This window comes from Dioszegia hungarica (genome assembly GCF_025882075.1).
Source record: "Dioszegia hungarica strain PDD-24b-2 chromosome Unknown MKK02contig_16, whole genome shotgun sequence".
NCBI classification, from domain to species: Eukaryota; Fungi; Basidiomycota; class Tremellomycetes; order Tremellales; family Bulleribasidiaceae; genus Dioszegia; species Dioszegia hungarica.
In genome coordinates, this window is record NW_026515773.1 from 1,657,763 (window position 1) to 1,674,230 (window position 16,468).

Genomic DNA, 16,468 nt, shown 5'->3' on the forward strand with positions numbered 1-16,468 from the left:
AAAGGAGAGCCTGAGCTGATCATATGCAGTCCGCACTCGCCCAGGCAAGATTAGCAGAGGAGCGCAAGCAGTGGCGGAGGGACCACCCATTCGTAAGCTCTTCCTTCTGGCCGGGGCGCTGCATTCGGAGTTCAAGGAGCTACACAGGACATGTCGCGATAAGGCTCCAGGCTAGGTGCTGACAACGCAGGGCTTCTATGCGCGTCCGATCAAGAATGCTGATGGTTCGCTCAATATGATGGTCTGGGAATGTGGGATTCCAGGGAAAGCAAATGTGAGTAGGATTCCTTCCTTGACTCTGGCCGGAGGGGCTCTGCCTCTCTGACTGGGATGCTCCACTGGAAGCAACCTCGCGTCAGGCCGAGCTCGAGGGCTCATCGGCCTCAGACAGTCACGCTGAGAGTGAAGCTGACGTGATAGACCAACTGGGCCGATGGACAGTATGTTGTACGCATGACTTTCCCCGATGGTGTGTCCCCTTCATACCCTGCAGCCCATCCCTGCTGACAGTTCAGAGTACCCAACAAAACCCCCTAAGTGTGAGCTAGGTGATCTGCAACTCTCCTGCAGACACTAGCTGACTGCCCAGGCAAATTCGACCCTGCCCTGTTCCACCCAAACGTCTACCCATCCGGCACCATCTGTCTCTCTATTCTGGACGAGGAGAAGAGCTGGAAGCCATCGATCACGGTCAAGCAGGTCCGTCAGCTTCCCCAAACTCGCGTCACCGAAGTGAACACTGACCCTCTAGCTTCTTCTGGGTATCCAGGACCTTCTGGATAACGCGAACATCGGTGATCCTGCCCAGATTGATGCGTACCAAATGTTCAAGTGAGCTGACTGCGCGCCCCCGTCCCGGGTCAGTTAGCTGATGCTGTAGATCCGACAAGGTCGCGTATGACCGCCGAATCAAGGCGCAGGCGCAGGAGAGGCGGCCAAAGTAGTCGGCGGAGATCTGGGCTATGCGTTTCGATACACCTGTTGTGTTTCCGGGCTTCGTTCGAGTTACTTTCATGCATATATACCTTCCTTCGATACCGCTTGTCCAGCAGGCAGCGTAGACTTGTCGACTTGAGCTTAAGCTTGACACGAGGAATGAGGATCGTGTGATAAGCATCGCTCCAGACGGAAATCCACGTCACGATGGCCTGGTCCAGGCCCGAGCGTGTGCGCGTGGACCAGGGTGAGATGGACCCCTTGCTCTAACAACTACCACTCATAGTAGAGCTTAGGGATACTCCATCTACAAAGCATACAATCGGTCCACACGGTCATAAACGGTCAACGGTCAACGGCTACTATATCATCGTCAAGCAAAAATGGCATTCTCAGCGGCAGAACTCCAGAAAGTGAGCTCGACCCATCCATCTATCTACCCCTGACTCGGAGCTAACAGCACAGAGGCACGGGCTTGAGGGCGCTCCCGATCCGTTCCCCACTCTCGGTAATGCTCCCACTCCCAAGTCCAACGGTCCCAAGAGCAACGGCGCCAGCAATGGTAGTAACGGCGACTCGAGCTCTTCTGCTCCCGCGGTGGACTCGGTCGATGCTTTCCCCTCGCTCGGCTCCTCTGCTGCTCCCGCCCAGTCTATCGCGCAGCCCGCGGCGTCCCTCTGGGCCAAGGGTCCCTCGTCTATCAAGACGTCCAAGTCAAAGGCTACCGCTCCCGGCGGTCTCGGCCGGTCCGGAGCTCCCACGGCCAACAGCCACCCGTTCTCCGACACCTTCTCGATGCCCTCGGCGGACGTCGCGACCGGTAAGACCCTGTCCGACACCTTGAAGAAGGTGCAGGACCAGACGGGCGCGATCGTCGAGAGCGCCACGCAGATGGCTACGGGGCTCAAGACGTTCTATATCAAGGCGGCGGACCAGAAGCGCTTGACGTACGCTCGGCGGATGATTGAGCGGGGTCTCTCCAAGCCCGTCACTATCGAGGTCGAGGTGCCTATCTCCACCCTCGGCACGATCATCGGACCCAAGGGCAGCACGCTCAAGGGGATCACGGACTCGACGCAGTGCAAGATCGACATTCCCCGGCGGGACACCTTGCCGGCGTACGAGCCCAAGGAGAAGGCGGATGAGGATGATGAGGACGAGGACGAGGACGACGAGCCTCAGGTCAACATCACCGTCTCGGGCCCCTCGGCGGCCTGTGCCGACGCCAAGGCCAAGATCCTCGGTCTGATCAGCCACAAAGTCAGCCAGTCGTCGGCGTCCATCAAAAACATCCCGTCCTCCTTCTACCCGTTCATCGCTGGGCCGAAGGGGAGCAAGGTGCGCGAGTTGGAGGAACGGTATGGGGATGTCAAGATCCACGTGCCACCCCCGGCGGTATGGAAGGCGCTGGAAAAGCAGGGCGAGGAGGATGAGGGAGCGGTCGAGCGGGACGTCAGCATCAAGATCAAGGGGGACAAGGAGAATGTCAAGGCGGTCGTCGCCTTGATCCAGAACCAGTACAAGGATCTCTCGGAACAGATGCGCGAACTCAAAATTTCCATCCCCAAGCGCCAACACCGGTTCCTCGTCGGCTCCACCGCGGATGGGATCCTGTCCCAGACGCAGTGTATCGTCGAGCTCCCCTCTGTCGAGGACGCGAGCGACGTCTGCGTCATTCGCGGTCCCCAAGCGGGTCTTATCCCGGCCTTGACCATTGTCATGGACGAGGCCAACAAGGTCGCCGTCGAGACGGTGGATGTCGTCGCTCTCCACCGGTCCGGCGGTTCGGATGCCCTCGCTCACGCCAAGCGCATCGTGCGGTTCTTCCAGCGTTCACAGAAGCTGCGTCAACTTGCTTCCGAGGGCGTCAAGATCTTCCCTCCTTTTGCGTCTACCATCTCGTCGTCCGGTAACGTCGTCATTGACATTGTCGGCGAGGACAAGGCGGCGGTTGCCAAGGCAAAGGAGCAGGTCACGCAGCTCGTCAAGTCCCTTCCTCCCTCATCAGTCACTACGGTCGAGATTGACTCGCTCGTCCATGCCCTCTTGATCGGCAAGAAGGGCGCCAAGATTGCTCAATTCGAGTCGGCCCAGAGCGTGACGACCGTTTTCCCCGCTCAAGCGGAAGAGTCGTCCGAGGTCGTCCTCGTCTACACCGGCTCGTCGACCGACAAAAAGGCGACGGCTTCTGCTCTCGACGCTGCCTCGGCGGCGCTTCAGGAGCTCGCGCGCGGCGCAGCAGACATGAAGACCGAGACGCTAGACGTGGACAAGAAGTGGCACCGCGCCATCATTGGTCCCGGGGGTACTGTCCTCAACGCCTTGATCGGCGAGGACCAGGCGGTGCTCGTCAAGGTCGGCGCCAAGGCTGACGACGGATCCAACGCCAACGAGGACGTCGTCACTGTCCGCGGACCCTCGTCCGAGGTTGACCGTGTCATCTCGCAGATCAAGCAGATCGTCGAGGATGCCAAGAATGACGATATCATCAATGGCTTCACGGCGGAACTTTCGGTCGATAAGAAGCACGTCCCCCACCTCGTCGGGCAGGGCGGTAGCACCATCAACAAGCTTCGGGAGACGCTGGGTGTCAAGGTCAACTTTGACGATGCGGAGGACAAGAAGGGCAAGAAGACTGTCGCTTGCAAGGTGAGTTTACCGATCGGGTGGAGCTAATGATAGATCGTCGGACGCAAGGAAGCTGTCGAGGAAGCCAAGAAGCGTATCATTGCCCAGATTGAGAAGCTTGAGGATGAGACGACCGAGACTATCACGATCAAGCGCGCGATCCAGCCGGCTCTTATCGGTTCCAGCGGAAAGTACGCCATCCGGCTCGAGGAGAAGTACGGCGTCAAGCTGTCCTTCCCCCGAGAGTCCAAGGACGGGACGGCACCTTCTAACCCGGACGAGGTGGTCATCCGCGGTGGCAAGAAGGGAGTTGCGGCAGTCAAGGCCGAGCTCCTTGAGGCTGCCGCGTTCGAGACTGAATCTAGGCAGTCTTTGACCTTCACCATCCCCACGCGTGCGGTCGCGCAGGTGGTCGGGAAGGGCGGACAAGTGATCAACGGGATCAAGGATGAGAGCGGGGCTCAGATCGACATTGACAAGAACGGCGAGGGGGGCAAGACGACCATCACCTGCCGAGGCGACAAGAAGGCCATTGCGGCTGCCAAGGCGGCTATCCTCGCCGTGTCCGACTCGGTCGGGGAGGAGACGTCGGCAGAAATCTCGGTGCCTCAAAAGTACCACCGCTCGCTTATTGGTCAAGGCGGCCAAAAGCTGCGCGACCTCATTGTCAGCTGTGGCGGGCCAGAGGAGACGTTCCGCCAGTCCGGACTCATCACATTCCCGAGGCAGGGGAATGAGGATATGGACACCGTCAAGCTGCGCGGGGAGAAGGGGCTGGTGGCCAAGATCAAGGCCGAGTTGGAGAAGCAGGTCAAGCAGCTCAAGGAGACCAAGATTGAGGGTGTGGTCGTGCCGAAAGATCAGCACGCTAGTAAGATTGGTCGAGGGGGTATGGCGCTCCAGTCGCTGCAGAGGGAGTCGGGCGCAACGTGAGTTTTTCAGGTTGACGAGATGTGGGGTTCATGAGCTGATATGCAGGATCCACTTCCCCGGGTCGAGGCAGTATGGTTCGGTCGGAGAGATTGAGAATGATCTCCCGGCCGAGACGGACGCGGCGGACATTGTCAAGGTCATTGGGACCAAGGAGGCTATTGCCAAGGCCAAGGAGTCTCTCGAGGTGAGCTTCTGCCTTCTGCGCAGTTGAGTAGAGCTGACATGTAGACCTTTGTCCAGCGCGCGCCTCGCGAGAACACCGGCCGCGGGACACCCGACCAGGCATCTCGATCTCTCTCCATCCCCAAGAAGTACTATCACGCTCTCGCAGACCAACAGAACCTCCTGCGTCAGATCCGCTCTGCCGGCGGATACCTCACTATTCCTCAGCCGGCGCCGCCAAAGCCCAGCCACAAGCCCTCGGCTACCGCCAATTCGGCCGCCAAGTCGGCTCGGATCGATGCGGACGGGGACGAGGGGGCGCAGCCCGAGGAGGGGAACTGGGAGGTCAGGGAGAACCACACCGAGGGCGCCGAGGGGGACGAGACGATCGATTGGGTCGTCAGGGGTAAAGAGGAGGATCTGGACAAGGCGGTGGCGGTGCTCCAGGCCGCGCTGGATGGGGCCAAGGCTGCGACTCATGGTGAGCTTACGATCTTCCCCATACTGGGAACACAAGCTGATACTTGCAGTCGGTCTCCTGACTGGTCTGCCCCGTTCGGCGTTCCCTCGGATCATCGGAACCAAGGGCGCGACGATCTCGCGTCTGAGGTCCGATACCGGCGCGGACATCCAGGTCGGGAAGGACGATGATCTGATTACTATCACTGGAGGTGGGTAGTCGGCCATGAGCTGAATGGATGGGAGAACTTGACGCTGATGTACAGATGAATCCTCGGTGAACCAAGCAAAAGACGCGATTTTGGCCATTGTGCAGCGTCCGTCCGGAGGTCAGAGGTACTAGGGGGAAGAGGAGGTGCGGACCTTGTAGAGTGATCTTGATGTAGTTGGGATCTGTAGGTCTTGCATAGGACTGTTGGCATGCATACAAGCATGAACACTGGGTCTCGAGAGAGAGTCCCCAGGCATGAGCGCCGTAGTGCGTACGGATAGCACAGTGCATACTGCATGCTGTGCCCTCTTCCATTCTCGGTCAATCTCTCGCGCTCTGTCAGCTTGCCGCTGCCTTCGGACTTGTCTGCGATACCTCCAGCCCACTCCGCGACGGTAGTCCGCTGCTCGGTGTCGGGGCCGATAGTCGACGGCAGCAGGCGAGCCGTTTCAGGCTGTACGCGGCCCTTCGGCCTCCATCGGCTTTTCTCGGAGCATGTTTCAAGCTGATTTCGAACGGTTCAAAGCAGTCCCGAACAAATCCGAGCTAAACCGACTTATGTAAAGCGCGTTTGGGTGGTGAGACGCGACTTCGGCATCCGCCGACGGGTGTCCTTTTCGAATCCATCGTTACGTTAGGTGGAGGCAAGCTCCGGATACGGGTCAAGGTGTTCGAAATCAGCTCCTCGGAGTGATCCGGGCAAAGGTAGAGAGGTAGCTCAGCAGGTACATATAGAAGAGACACCCGCGCCCCTCTGTCTCCCTCCCACAACATCCCATTCCCACCTAGAAACTAGAATTCCTTCCAAACTGTGAGTCACCCCGTCCCTTCCTTCCCCTTCCTTTGGTCGGTCGCGTGAGCAGTTGCGGTGCCCCTCATTCCCACCGGCTATCTCCGCTTACCGCTCTCTCCGCCTTGCCCCGCTCGCGCTCGCCCATTCCGCTATCCGCGCTCATGCTGACAAGCCAGTTACACCTCTACCAAAAACACCCACATCCATCACAATGGTCAACCGCGCTCACCACCACGACGAGTTCGAGAAGAACCAGTTCCTCGGCAAGGAGCTCCAGCACTTCTCCCAGGCTGGTTTCGACCTGGACCGGATCCACATCAGGGTGAGTGGCTAGGTTCCCGCTCGTGGCTTGGAGCTGTGGCTGACCTTCAGCGCAATGCTCCCGTCGCCTCCCTCTACGAAGAGGCCATCATGAACGAAGGCGCCGTCATCTCGTCCAACGGTGCTCTCATCAACTTCTCGGGCAAGAAGACCGGTCGGTCCCCCAAGGACAAGCGTATCGTGTTTGAGGACTCATCCAAGGATGAGATCTGGTGGGGTCCCGTCAACATCAAGATGGAGTAAGTCTAGCTTGTCTTCTGAGCGGGAGAGCTAGGCTGACAAACAGCGAGCACACCTTCGAGATCAACCGTGAACGTGCCATCGACTACCTCAACACCCGCGACAACGTCTACGTCTTTGACGGTTACGCCGGTTGGGACCCCAAGTACCGCATCAAGGTCCGGGTCATTGCTTCCCGTGCATACCACGCCCTCTTCATGGTGAGTAGCTTCCAGCCTGGACTTGTCGGATAGCGCTGACTGGCCAGAACAACATGTTGATCCGCCCTACCCCAGAAGAGCTCGCCGACTTTGGAGAGCCCGATTTCATCATCTACAACGCCGGCCAATTCCCCGCCAACCGTTTCACCGCCGGTATGACCTCCACCACCTCGGTCGAGATCAACTTCCGCCGCATGGAGATGGTCATCCTCGGTACCGAGTACGCCGGCGAGATGAAGAAGGGTATCTTCTCGGTCATGCACTACCTCCAGCCGGTCAAGTTCGGCCAGCTCTCGCTCCACTCGTCGGCCAACCAGGCCAAATCGTCGGAAGGCCAGGAGGAAGGGGACGTCACCCTCTTCTTCGGTCTCTCGGGTACCGGCAAGACCACCCTCTCGGCGGACCCCAACCGTCTCCTCATCGGTGACGACGAGCACGTCTGGTCGGACACCGGCGTGTTCAACATCGAGGGCGGGTGCTACGCCAAGACCATCAACCTCTCGGCGGACAAGGAGCCAGAAATCTTTGGCGCTATCCGGTTCGGCTCCATCCTGGAGAACGTCGTCTACAACCCGGCGGACCGCAAGCCGGACTATGATGACGTCTCCATCACCGAGAATACTCGGTGCGCCTACCCCATCGAGTACATCCCCAACGCCAAGATCCCCTGTATCGCCAACCGTCAACCCTCCAACATCATCATGCTCACATGTGATGCCTTCGGTGTCCTTCCCCCCGTCTCCCGCCTCACTCCCGAGCAGGCCTCCTACCACTTCGTCGCCGGCTACACGTCCAAGACCCCCGGTACCGAGGACGGTATCCTTGAGCCCTCCCCTACCTTCTCCACCTGCTACGGTCAGCCCTTCATCGTCCTGCACCCCGGTCGGTACGCCAAGATGCTCGCGGAGCGTATGGAGAAGACCAAGGCCGACTGCTGGCTCATCAACACTGGCTGGACCGGCGGCAAGTTCGGTACCGGCAAGCGTTGCCCGCTCAAATACACCCGTGCTATCGTCGACGCCATCCACAACGGGTCCCTCGCCAAGGCCGAGTTTGAGAACTTCCCCATCTTCAACCTCGCCATCCCCAAGGCGGTCGAGGGCGTTCCATCCGAGATCCTCAGCCCGGAGAAGGTCTGGCCCAGCAAGCAGGCCTTCCAGTCAGAGGTCGAGAAGCTCGGAGGCATGTTCCAGAAGGCGTTTGCAAAGTACGAGGATGCCATTGGCGAGGATGTCAAGAACGCTGGGCCAGTGTTCGCATGAGCGGGCTTTGAAGGGTATTAAGGGATAGGGGATGTTGTACTCTATAGTCGATTGTTTGCATGTATTCTTGGCTTGACTTTGAACACGGGCTTCGTTCCTTCGTCCCGCTTGCATAACCTAGAAGCATCGCTACACAGATGTGATATACACAGGACTCCCAATGCCGACGGCTCCGTATGATACAACCTTAGTCCCTCCTCTTTGATTTAATTCTTTGCCTTTTTGTTCCCCATGCCAACGTTCGTCTTCAGCCAAGCGTCCATGACAATCACCAAATCCGCCTTCTTCGTCTTGCCCTCGAGACTGATTTCTGCCAGCGTCAGCTTGATCTACACGGGTCGCATCCAGGCACAGATCCGAGTTGCAAAGCTCACTTTTGAATTTGGCGTAATCCTTCAGCTCAGTCACCTTGAGCTATACAATATCAGCTCAAACCCCTAGATCTTTAAATGCAGGACCATCCAGCTCACCTTGTCCAGCTTGCCCTTCTTCCACATCCCCTCGATGTCCGCCAGGTCTGCTTCCGATACCTACGCTATCAGCTGATTGCTCTCAGACCGCTTCGTGATACGTGGACTGACCTCGACAGCAGCCGACCGCTTCCCCGGCTTGATGAGAGTAATGGACGCCCGCTCATCCTCCTCAATCTCCCGATTCCACTCCCGCATAAACTCGCCTGCCGCCTTGTGCATCCCCGCATGTTTCGGAAGTGTCTTGTCCAGATCGGTAGCCTCGTTCGGATCGAAATCTTCCTCGAACGCCAGTGACTGGAGCTGGGCATAGTGGAAGGCGAGGGCTACTTCGTCAGCTGGAACACCGCGGTCGGCAGTGATTAGCTTACCTGGATTGGGATAGGCTTCAGACCTGTACTTCTCCCCCTTAAACCTCAACCGCTTCACTATGGTAGCCATCAATTCCGTCTGTCTGTCTGTCGCTTCCCATCAGCTCTCTTCTTTGACGATGACTCACCGAGCAGATTCTCCGTGATTGCCTTGGGCGGCTTCCTCATATCATCCGCGAACGGCATACAGATGACATGTAACCCAGGAGGTTGATCTTGTGCTCCCTCCTTCGTGAACGTTTCTTCTTGGGGAATGAGGACGGCGATCTCGGGTGTTGTATTACTGCGGAAGCGAGCGAGGGCGAGGGCGTGCTTCTGGAGCTTGATGAGGGACTTGTGGAGGGCAGCGAAGGTGCGTGTGGATCCGGTGTATGCCTGATCGTTAGCTAGGGCCAGAGAAGAGGTGAAAGTAGTGAGATAAGGGAGGGGGGGAGGGAGGGAGAGGTAGTAGCAATAAGGAGGTGGAACGTACATCCTCATCTGGATACATAAAGTACGAGTGCTTGATATTCTCATCGAATTTGAGATTGCCGCCTGACTGGAAACCTAGGATCTTTATTTCTGACTAGTTAGCTAGCTCACAAGGCAAACTTACGGGTTGGCACGCCAAGCGTCTTCAGCTCCTTCACTTCATCAGGTTTGAATTGGAGCTGAGCGTCAGCTCCGAGCCATCCTGAAGATCAATTGAGGGAGACATAACACTTACTCTCGTCCTTGCTACCACTTTCTTCTCCTCCCCAGTCTTCGTCCCTTCCCCCTTCATCGGCTCCCCATTTGCCGTCTTCCGCAGCTCAGCCATATCCACCTCTTCCCCATTGTCCTCGCGCTCCCTCCTCTCCTCATCCAGTCGGAGCGCCTCCTCCGCTACCGCTCGCTGCTGCTCCACCGCCTCGTCAGACTCCCACCAATTCCGATCGAGAATGTTGGGTATGGTCGCTTCATGTCCGAATTGATACGCTTGCCCTATTTCTTCTGGGCGGAGTATAGAGCCGGTCTCCTAGTCGAGTCAGCTGACATCACATGAAGACAGCGGAGATACAGGGACGTACTGCAGAGGTGTACTCGGTCTTGGTCATGACCTCCTCCACTGCCTGTCCGCGCATGCGGACATACTTTGGCTGTCCCTTCCCTTGCTCTGATATCATCGAATACCTAGGATATATCAGCTTGATTCAGACTCAACGTAGTCCGCTTTGGCTCACCCGCTGACTCCAATCTCTATCTCCCCGTCCTTTCCGCCCAACTTCAGCGGAATACTGAATTGTTTGCGTTTTGGCGCTTGTCTGATGATCAGATCATCCATTATCGCAGCCAGTGCATCGAGGCCGTCGTCCGCAGCGGCCGTAGGGGCTCCATCATCCTCTTCTCTATTCAGGACAGTCTACAGGGTTAGCGCGAGCTTACTCGGAGAGGCTTAGATATGGAATTGAATGGCTATAGGCCAGAGCGGGGTGAGCACAGTGAGAGGGGCAGATGTAAGAGTCACCCGGTCTCTCGATGAGAACAAGCGATGAGGGCGGAGTGATTGGCGAGAGTCAGAGGCGTGTGATGGACTCACATTCCAGTACCCTCTCGGGTCAAAGCGATGATTTGGTCGGTCTATGAAGTAGGTATTGACGGTAATACCGTATGTCTGGAGATCGCCATACACCGTCTGGGCGGGTGCGAGAGTCGTCTCTGCCGCCGGTGGGTCGTCATTATCGGTGACCAGGAAAACTCGCTTGTTCCCGGCCAGCTTGGTCCCTCTGAACTGATCAGCCTAGACCTTCTATGACATCCAAGGGCGCGACAGAAACTCACGCATCACGGAATAGGAAATTGCAGGTGACCAGCACGTCCGCGATGTTCATCTCGTCCCCCTTTTTGGCAGATGGGAATGTCTCCTTCAATATCGCCGGCTCCTCCTCTGCCTCCTCGTCCATCTCTCTGTACTCCTCGTCCGCCTGCTCGACGAGCTTGATGATCTTCTTGATCTCCTCGGCATTGATGGTGCGTAGGTTCTGGTAGACCAGCGTGCCGGGTTTGTAGTTGCCGCTGGTGTTCTTGACCTTCTCAGCCTAAACGTCAGCTATTTCCTACACATGAGGCTCAGACTCATAGCTCACATCGATATTAAACAGCAACAATCCCACACTATCCGCCGGTCCAGTGATCACCTTCCCCTTCTCAAAGCGCACGACCGATTCCAGCACCTGGTGGAGCGCAGATTTGCCCCTAGTCGGCCCCTCATCCTCGTCTGTGTCCTCCTTCTTGGGCCGAACCTTGTGCATAGACTCTGATGCATCAATACAGAACAGGAGATGGTCTCGTGAAGCGTATTGATACTGTACATGTTCAGCTGCGAAAGGATCAACGAAGAAGTACCACTCACTTCGGAGATATCGACAGCCTCGTCGTCGTCTCCTGCTTCGAATGATTCCCATGTCGGTATCCCACCTGAGCGTTCGCCGTAGTAAGATGACATGGTGTAAGCTGCTTGCTGCGCAGATAGAAGACAAAGTCAAGTAGAAGATGAGTTGAGAAGATGCTGGTTGAGCAAGTGGTTGAGGGTGGTCGCGTCAATACCGGGGCTCCACAGGGCGAGCTCCGTGATGTCCGTGCGAGCGTGCCTGATCTGCTTGCCTTGAGCTTGATCTTAGCTTTGCCCTATGTGTTGTCTGTATGTTGACCGCGCATGAGTTGGAAGACACTGTGGTGCGGTATCTCGCCGAGTGGAGAAACGGTGTAGACGAGGTATGAGAAGCTCGGCTAAAAGCTCGAGGATGGCTCTAGCCCAACTGTGAACCGGTCAATGAGGCTAATCCGGGGGTGCCAAGCGAAATTAGCTGATCAGTAGCTATCAAGTCAGGCGCTTAAGCTGTATATGTGTCCAGCCATACATGTGACTTCTGCTTCATCTCGTCCCACGCTTTTGGCCCCATGTTAAGCCCCCTGCTCTGCTCAAGCACCGCCCCCGTTCCCGAAGCCCCCCTGCACCTCCCCCATTCCCTCCCCTTCCCCGTCCCTCCAGACCCCTCCAATCCGACACGCCATCCGAGCTCATGCAAGCGAAGCCTCCAAGCCGTACCGCCGCGTCATGTCTTCGAAGATAAGGTCGAGGGGTGTCACACACCCCATGTCGCACCTGTCACTGTGACCCGCAAATCCTCTTGTGATCATCCCAATCGCCCGCCCGTCCATCCCGACAACAATTGAGCCAGAGTCGCCCGGGGCACAGAACGCCTTATTCGGATCATCGCTGAATATCGGTGGTGGTCGCGCCATGGCGCAGATCTCCCAGGTATCGACCACCTGCATCTGACCGCTCTGCATCCGACGATCCCGTAGAATCGATCTGACGGGGTTGATTACCCCGGACGTCAGACCCGTTCCGGCACCCCGCTTGAAGACGGGTATTTCGGTTTCCCCTGTTTCGCACAGCGACACGATGCTGGTAATGGGGACGGCGTCGCCGTCGAAGGATCTCGGCAGCATGCCACCCGACCCTCGCAGCGTTCGCCATCCGACAAAGACGCGGTTCCGTTTGGACCCGTCCCAGTGATCCAGCTCCTCTCCTAGCTTGACCTCGTCTAGCTCCACCAGGCCCCAATCCAGTTCCCAGCCCAATTCCTGCCGCGCGACGGGCGGGGAAGTACCATCTGTCTCTTCGCCAGGAACCAGGACCTCGACTGGGCGGTACGACACGGCTTGGCCGAGTATCCGATGGTCCGGTTGACTCCACTCAGTCTCCAGTGAGACTCGCAGCGCGTCGATTTGCGATATCCCCTTCTCCGCCCATGCAACTCCTTGACGCAGCCTGCGCCCGTCTCCTCGCTTGCGTTTTGCAGTACCCGCTCATGTCGCTGCAATCGGTATTCCTGTATCCGGCGCGCCCGGGTAAGGCTCTCCAGATGCTTGCCGAAGCTGGAGTCCGTGCACAGACTGACCCATGCGCCCGTCCGTGGACCATCGATCAGTCTCTCCGCGTGAGGATCGTCATCCAAAAGATGTTGGCAGGTCAGGAGATAGGTTCCTGGGCGTCCAGCGAGCTTTATAAAGACTCCACCGGTACCCTGCACCTGGGAACCGTGAGGGGTGATGTCGAGACAGACGCCGACACCGAATTGCTGAGCGACTTCCTGTGCCTCATCCGAGAGGTACTTGTATGCGTCGTCGCGGAATGCAGGTCCGACCAGGGGGATAGTGCGGGACGTGAAGACCTCGCACTCGACGTCCTCGAGTCCCAGGATTTGGACCTCTGCTAGCGTACCAGCCACTAGACCGCTGGCCAGCTCGGGAGCTGTGTCTCTATCCACCCCGATCCAGACGATGATTTCTGTGAGGTAGTTCTCCGGGTCCCAACCCATCGATGAATTGATCGGACGCTCGATGCGTACAAGATGCAGGACGGCGCGAGTAACGGATAGACGGTCGAGCATGCGTCGTAGGGCCGGAACGAGTTGAGTTTCCCATACGATTGTCGCCGGGTGGCCGAGTGGTGCTGGCAGAAGCCGAGCATCGCTGGGGTGGTAGTCGATCTGAGGCATTTTCCGATATGGCTTGGATGATGCGAGGCAGTCGGGCCTTGAGTGAAGACCGTGGTACAAGGTATACGTGGTCTCCTCATGGCCGAGTTCCTGCCCTGTCAGCTTGTAGGTCATAGATCAAGTTTCCGATTAAGCCAGACTGGTACGTACCCACTTGACCGTGTATCGCAGCCTATCGTCTTCTCCGCTTTGGTCCATGATGTCTGTGTCTTTGTGCCGGTAGAAGGAGGTGTTCGAGGTGCTTTGTGCTGGGGTGTGAAGGGTAGGAGAGTACGGGTGAGTTGAGGATAGAATGTTGGCACGATGATGGGCTTGGTAAGAATGGTACTGAATGGGAGTTGAATATCAGAGATATTGGGCTGTATTCCTCGCCCTCGCCATTAGCGCGTAGCGTGGATAGCCGGACCACTCACCTCGAGCGTGAGGCTCGCCTCCTCTCATAGTGAATGGTGATATGTGAAACAGAACAGAGCTCATACATGCTGCAGCTCTGCAGCCGAATGTTGGGCCGTTACGGCAGGTGGACGTGCCTGGACTTTCCTGGACCCAGCTGCAGGACTAGATCAGCGCGGGACTGTGGTTGTACGAGGATCTGCAACTACTACAGAGGGACGCAGGATCTAGCTCTGTGCCTCGCTCGCAGAAACGATAGCATGCATTCTCGTGTCCCTTCCTCATCCTGTCACGCGTTCCTGCGACTCGCCACGTCCACCTCAAGTTGCTCAACCCTTTCCCTCCTCACTCTACCCCTTGCCCTTCCCTGCGCGGCGGTCAAGCCAGCGACGCCACTAGACCGTACCGACGCGCCATGTCTTCGAAGATCAGGTCGATAGGAGTCACGAGTGCGATATGGCACCGGTCCCCATAGTACTTGTTATCGAAACCGGCTAGACCCCTAGAGATCATGCCGATCGCGCGCCCATCCACTCGGACGACGATCGAGCCCGAATCCCCGGGCGCACAGAACGGCCCGTAATCGTTACGATCGTGTCCGGACGTATTGTTAGGCCGCGACCATGCCATGGCGCAAATCTCCCAGGTGTCGACCACCTGCATCTGGCCGTCGCACATCCGACGATCCCGTAGAACGGACCGCACCGGATTGAGTACGCCCGATGTCAATCCGGTTCCGGCGCCCCGCTTGAATACGCGAGTTTGCGTTTCACCGATCTCGCATATCGAGACGATGCCTGTTACGGGGACGGCGCAGTCTTCGTAGTAATCGCGATCGAGGACAACATCGCCCAGACCGGGCAGGCTACGACCGTCGAGGAAGCTCCGATTGGGTTTCCGCACGTCCCCTAACTTGGCCTCGTCCTTTTCACTAGCCCCCAATCCAGCTCCCACCGCAGAGGCTGTTCCGCGACAGGTGTATCCGGGGAGATAGCGCCACCGTCCTGGCCAGACACCTCGACGGGAGAATAGCAGACCGCTTGCCCGACGATCCGGTTGTCCGACCCCGCCCACTCCGTCTCAAGTGCTCTCCGCAGTGCGTCCACTTCCAATACGTTCTTCTCTGCGTGCTCAACCATCCTAGCATCCAAGCTGCGACGGCGCGGGCGACCCGCGACCCCGTCCGCCCGTTCCATCCACCCCTTGCTCCTCTCCAACTCCGATCCCGCATATCGACGTGCTTCGCCGAGGTCATCCATATGCTTGCTGAAGCTGGCGTCCGTGCAGAGGCTGACCGCCGTCCCTGTCCGGTATCCATCGATGAGCCTCTCCGCGCCGGGATCATCATCCAGGAGGTGATGACAGGTCAAGAGATAGATACCGGTGCGCCCCTCGAGTTTGACAAATACGCCACCCGTACCCTGGAGCTGAGAGCCGTGCGGGGTAATGTCGAGACCGATGCCCACTACGAATTGCCGAGCGATTTCTTGAGCCCGATCCGGAAGAAAGCCGTCCTCCCGGAAGGTAGGTCCAGCATAGACAGGAGGACCCGCCAAGGAGATGGTGCGGGAGGTAAACACCTCGCACTCGACCTTGTCGAGCTCCAGCGCTTGCAACTCCGCTAGAGTCCCAGCGACCAGATCGCTGGCCAGCTCGGGCGCGGTATCCGTGTCCACCCCGATCCAGACGATGACCTCGGTGAGCGAATTTGTCTCCCAGTCCATGGAACTATTGATCGGACGCGAGATGCGGACGAGATGAAGGACCGCCCGAGTGACGGATAGGCGGTCGAGCATCCGCCGTAGAGCCGGAACGAGCCTGCTTTCCCATACCGCCGTAGCCGGGTGGCCGGTCTTCGCGGGGTGTAGCTGAGCGCTGCTGGGGTGGAAATCGATCTGAGGCATCTTTCGATACGGCTTGGATGATGCCAGGCAGGCGAAAGGCGAGTGAAGCCATAGTACAAGGCGCAAGTGGGATCCATATGGCCAGGTTCCTAGACAGTCAGCTTGTAGTCTGTCTAGGCTCAAATTCTGAAGCAAGCCGAGCTTGTACGCACCCACTTGACTGTGTATCGCAGCCTGTCGTCTTCTGCGTTCTCGACCATAACGTCTGTGTCTTTGAGGTGATGGAGTAAGGGGTCCGATGTGATTTGCGGCGCGTCCGTGAGGGGAAAGGGAGTATCTGTGAGCTGAGGGGTGAAAGGCAGAAAGGGTAGGAAGAGGTAGGAACTGTGATGAGTGGGTGAATCGATATCGAAAGTCAGGAAAGTTAGGCTGAATTCCTCCCTCGTGTATGTAACGTTACTGTCCCGCCGCCTCGACCCTAACGTCTCTGACATCTGGCACCTGCCCCCTCTGGTGAATGCAAAAAGTGAGACAGAAGAGAGTTGTGAGTTGTGGCGCGAAAGCTCAAGCCGTTGCATGGACGCGTACGCTAGCGCCGAGCCACGTGTGACCAGTTTAATTACGGCACGCTCGTGCCTGGACTTGGATCAGTGCGGGATCGCTTGACTCGAGCCGCCTATATCCATCTCTTCATCTATCATAGCAACACCCTACCACAG

At 57.8% G+C, this 16,468-nt stretch overlaps 6 protein-coding genes across 6 annotated transcripts; 3 read left to right on the forward strand and 3 right to left on the reverse strand.

Annotated features, from left to right (window-relative positions):
- Positions 1–23: 23 nt before the first annotated feature.
- Positions 24–944, forward strand: MKK02DRAFT_18214 (ubiquitin-conjugating enzyme/RWD-like protein; the record flags this gene model as incomplete). The annotated part of the gene is made up of 7 exons (XM_053085910.1): positions 24–92; positions 191–274; positions 421–469; positions 516–539; positions 590–699; positions 752–831; positions 881–944. The coding sequence occupies 7 exons, from the start codon at positions 24–26 to the stop codon at positions 942–944; spliced, it is 480 nt and encodes a 159-aa protein (XP_052943851.1).
- A 375-nt stretch (positions 945–1,319) lies between these two features.
- MKK02DRAFT_18105 (uncharacterized protein) lies at positions 1,320–5,461 on the forward strand (the record flags this gene model as incomplete). The annotated part of the gene is made up of 8 exons (XM_053085893.1): positions 1,320–1,349; positions 1,402–1,463; positions 1,503–3,585; positions 3,619–4,493; positions 4,543–4,681; positions 4,726–5,140; positions 5,190–5,330; positions 5,385–5,461. The coding sequence occupies 8 exons, from the start codon at positions 1,320–1,322 to the stop codon at positions 5,459–5,461; spliced, it is 3,822 nt and encodes a 1,273-aa protein (XP_052943852.1).
- Positions 5,462–6,333: 872 nt separating this feature from the next.
- Positions 6,334–8,145, forward strand: MKK02DRAFT_18066 (putative phosphoenolpyruvate carboxykinase; the record flags this gene model as incomplete). Its single annotated transcript, XM_053085885.1, has 4 exons — positions 6,334–6,444; positions 6,495–6,682; positions 6,730–6,883; positions 6,931–8,145. 4 exons carry the CDS (start codon positions 6,334–6,336, stop codon positions 8,143–8,145), a joined length of 1,668 nt encoding a protein of 555 aa, XP_052943853.1.
- Positions 8,146–8,351: 206 nt separating this feature from the next.
- MKK02DRAFT_17258 (SPOC like C-terminal domain-containing protein) lies at positions 8,352–11,450 on the reverse strand (the record flags this gene model as incomplete). The annotated part of the gene is made up of 15 exons (XM_053085763.1): positions 8,352–8,455; positions 8,520–8,559; positions 8,616–8,675; positions 8,733–8,941; positions 8,987–9,079; positions 9,115–9,361; positions 9,459–9,547; positions 9,582–9,636; positions 9,693–9,983; positions 10,036–10,138; positions 10,189–10,367; positions 10,545–10,731; positions 10,787–11,043; positions 11,092–11,310; positions 11,358–11,450. The coding sequence occupies 15 exons, from the start codon at positions 11,448–11,450 to the stop codon at positions 8,352–8,354; spliced, it is 2,226 nt and encodes a 741-aa protein (XP_052943854.1).
- A 575-nt stretch (positions 11,451–12,025) lies between these two features.
- On the reverse strand, positions 12,026–13,710 carry MKK02DRAFT_38749 (uncharacterized protein; the record flags this gene model as incomplete). The annotated part of the gene is made up of 3 exons (XM_053090260.1): positions 12,026–12,701; positions 12,770–13,602; positions 13,663–13,710. The coding sequence occupies 3 exons, from the start codon at positions 13,708–13,710 to the stop codon at positions 12,026–12,028; spliced, it is 1,557 nt and encodes a 518-aa protein (XP_052943855.1).
- Positions 13,711–14,283: 573 nt separating this feature from the next.
- On the reverse strand, positions 14,284–15,809 carry MKK02DRAFT_38750 (uncharacterized protein; the record flags this gene model as incomplete). The annotated part of the gene is made up of 2 exons (XM_053090262.1): positions 14,284–14,852; positions 14,906–15,809. The coding sequence occupies 2 exons, from the start codon at positions 15,807–15,809 to the stop codon at positions 14,284–14,286; spliced, it is 1,473 nt and encodes a 490-aa protein (XP_052943856.1).
- Positions 15,810–16,468: the final 659 nt, after the last annotated feature.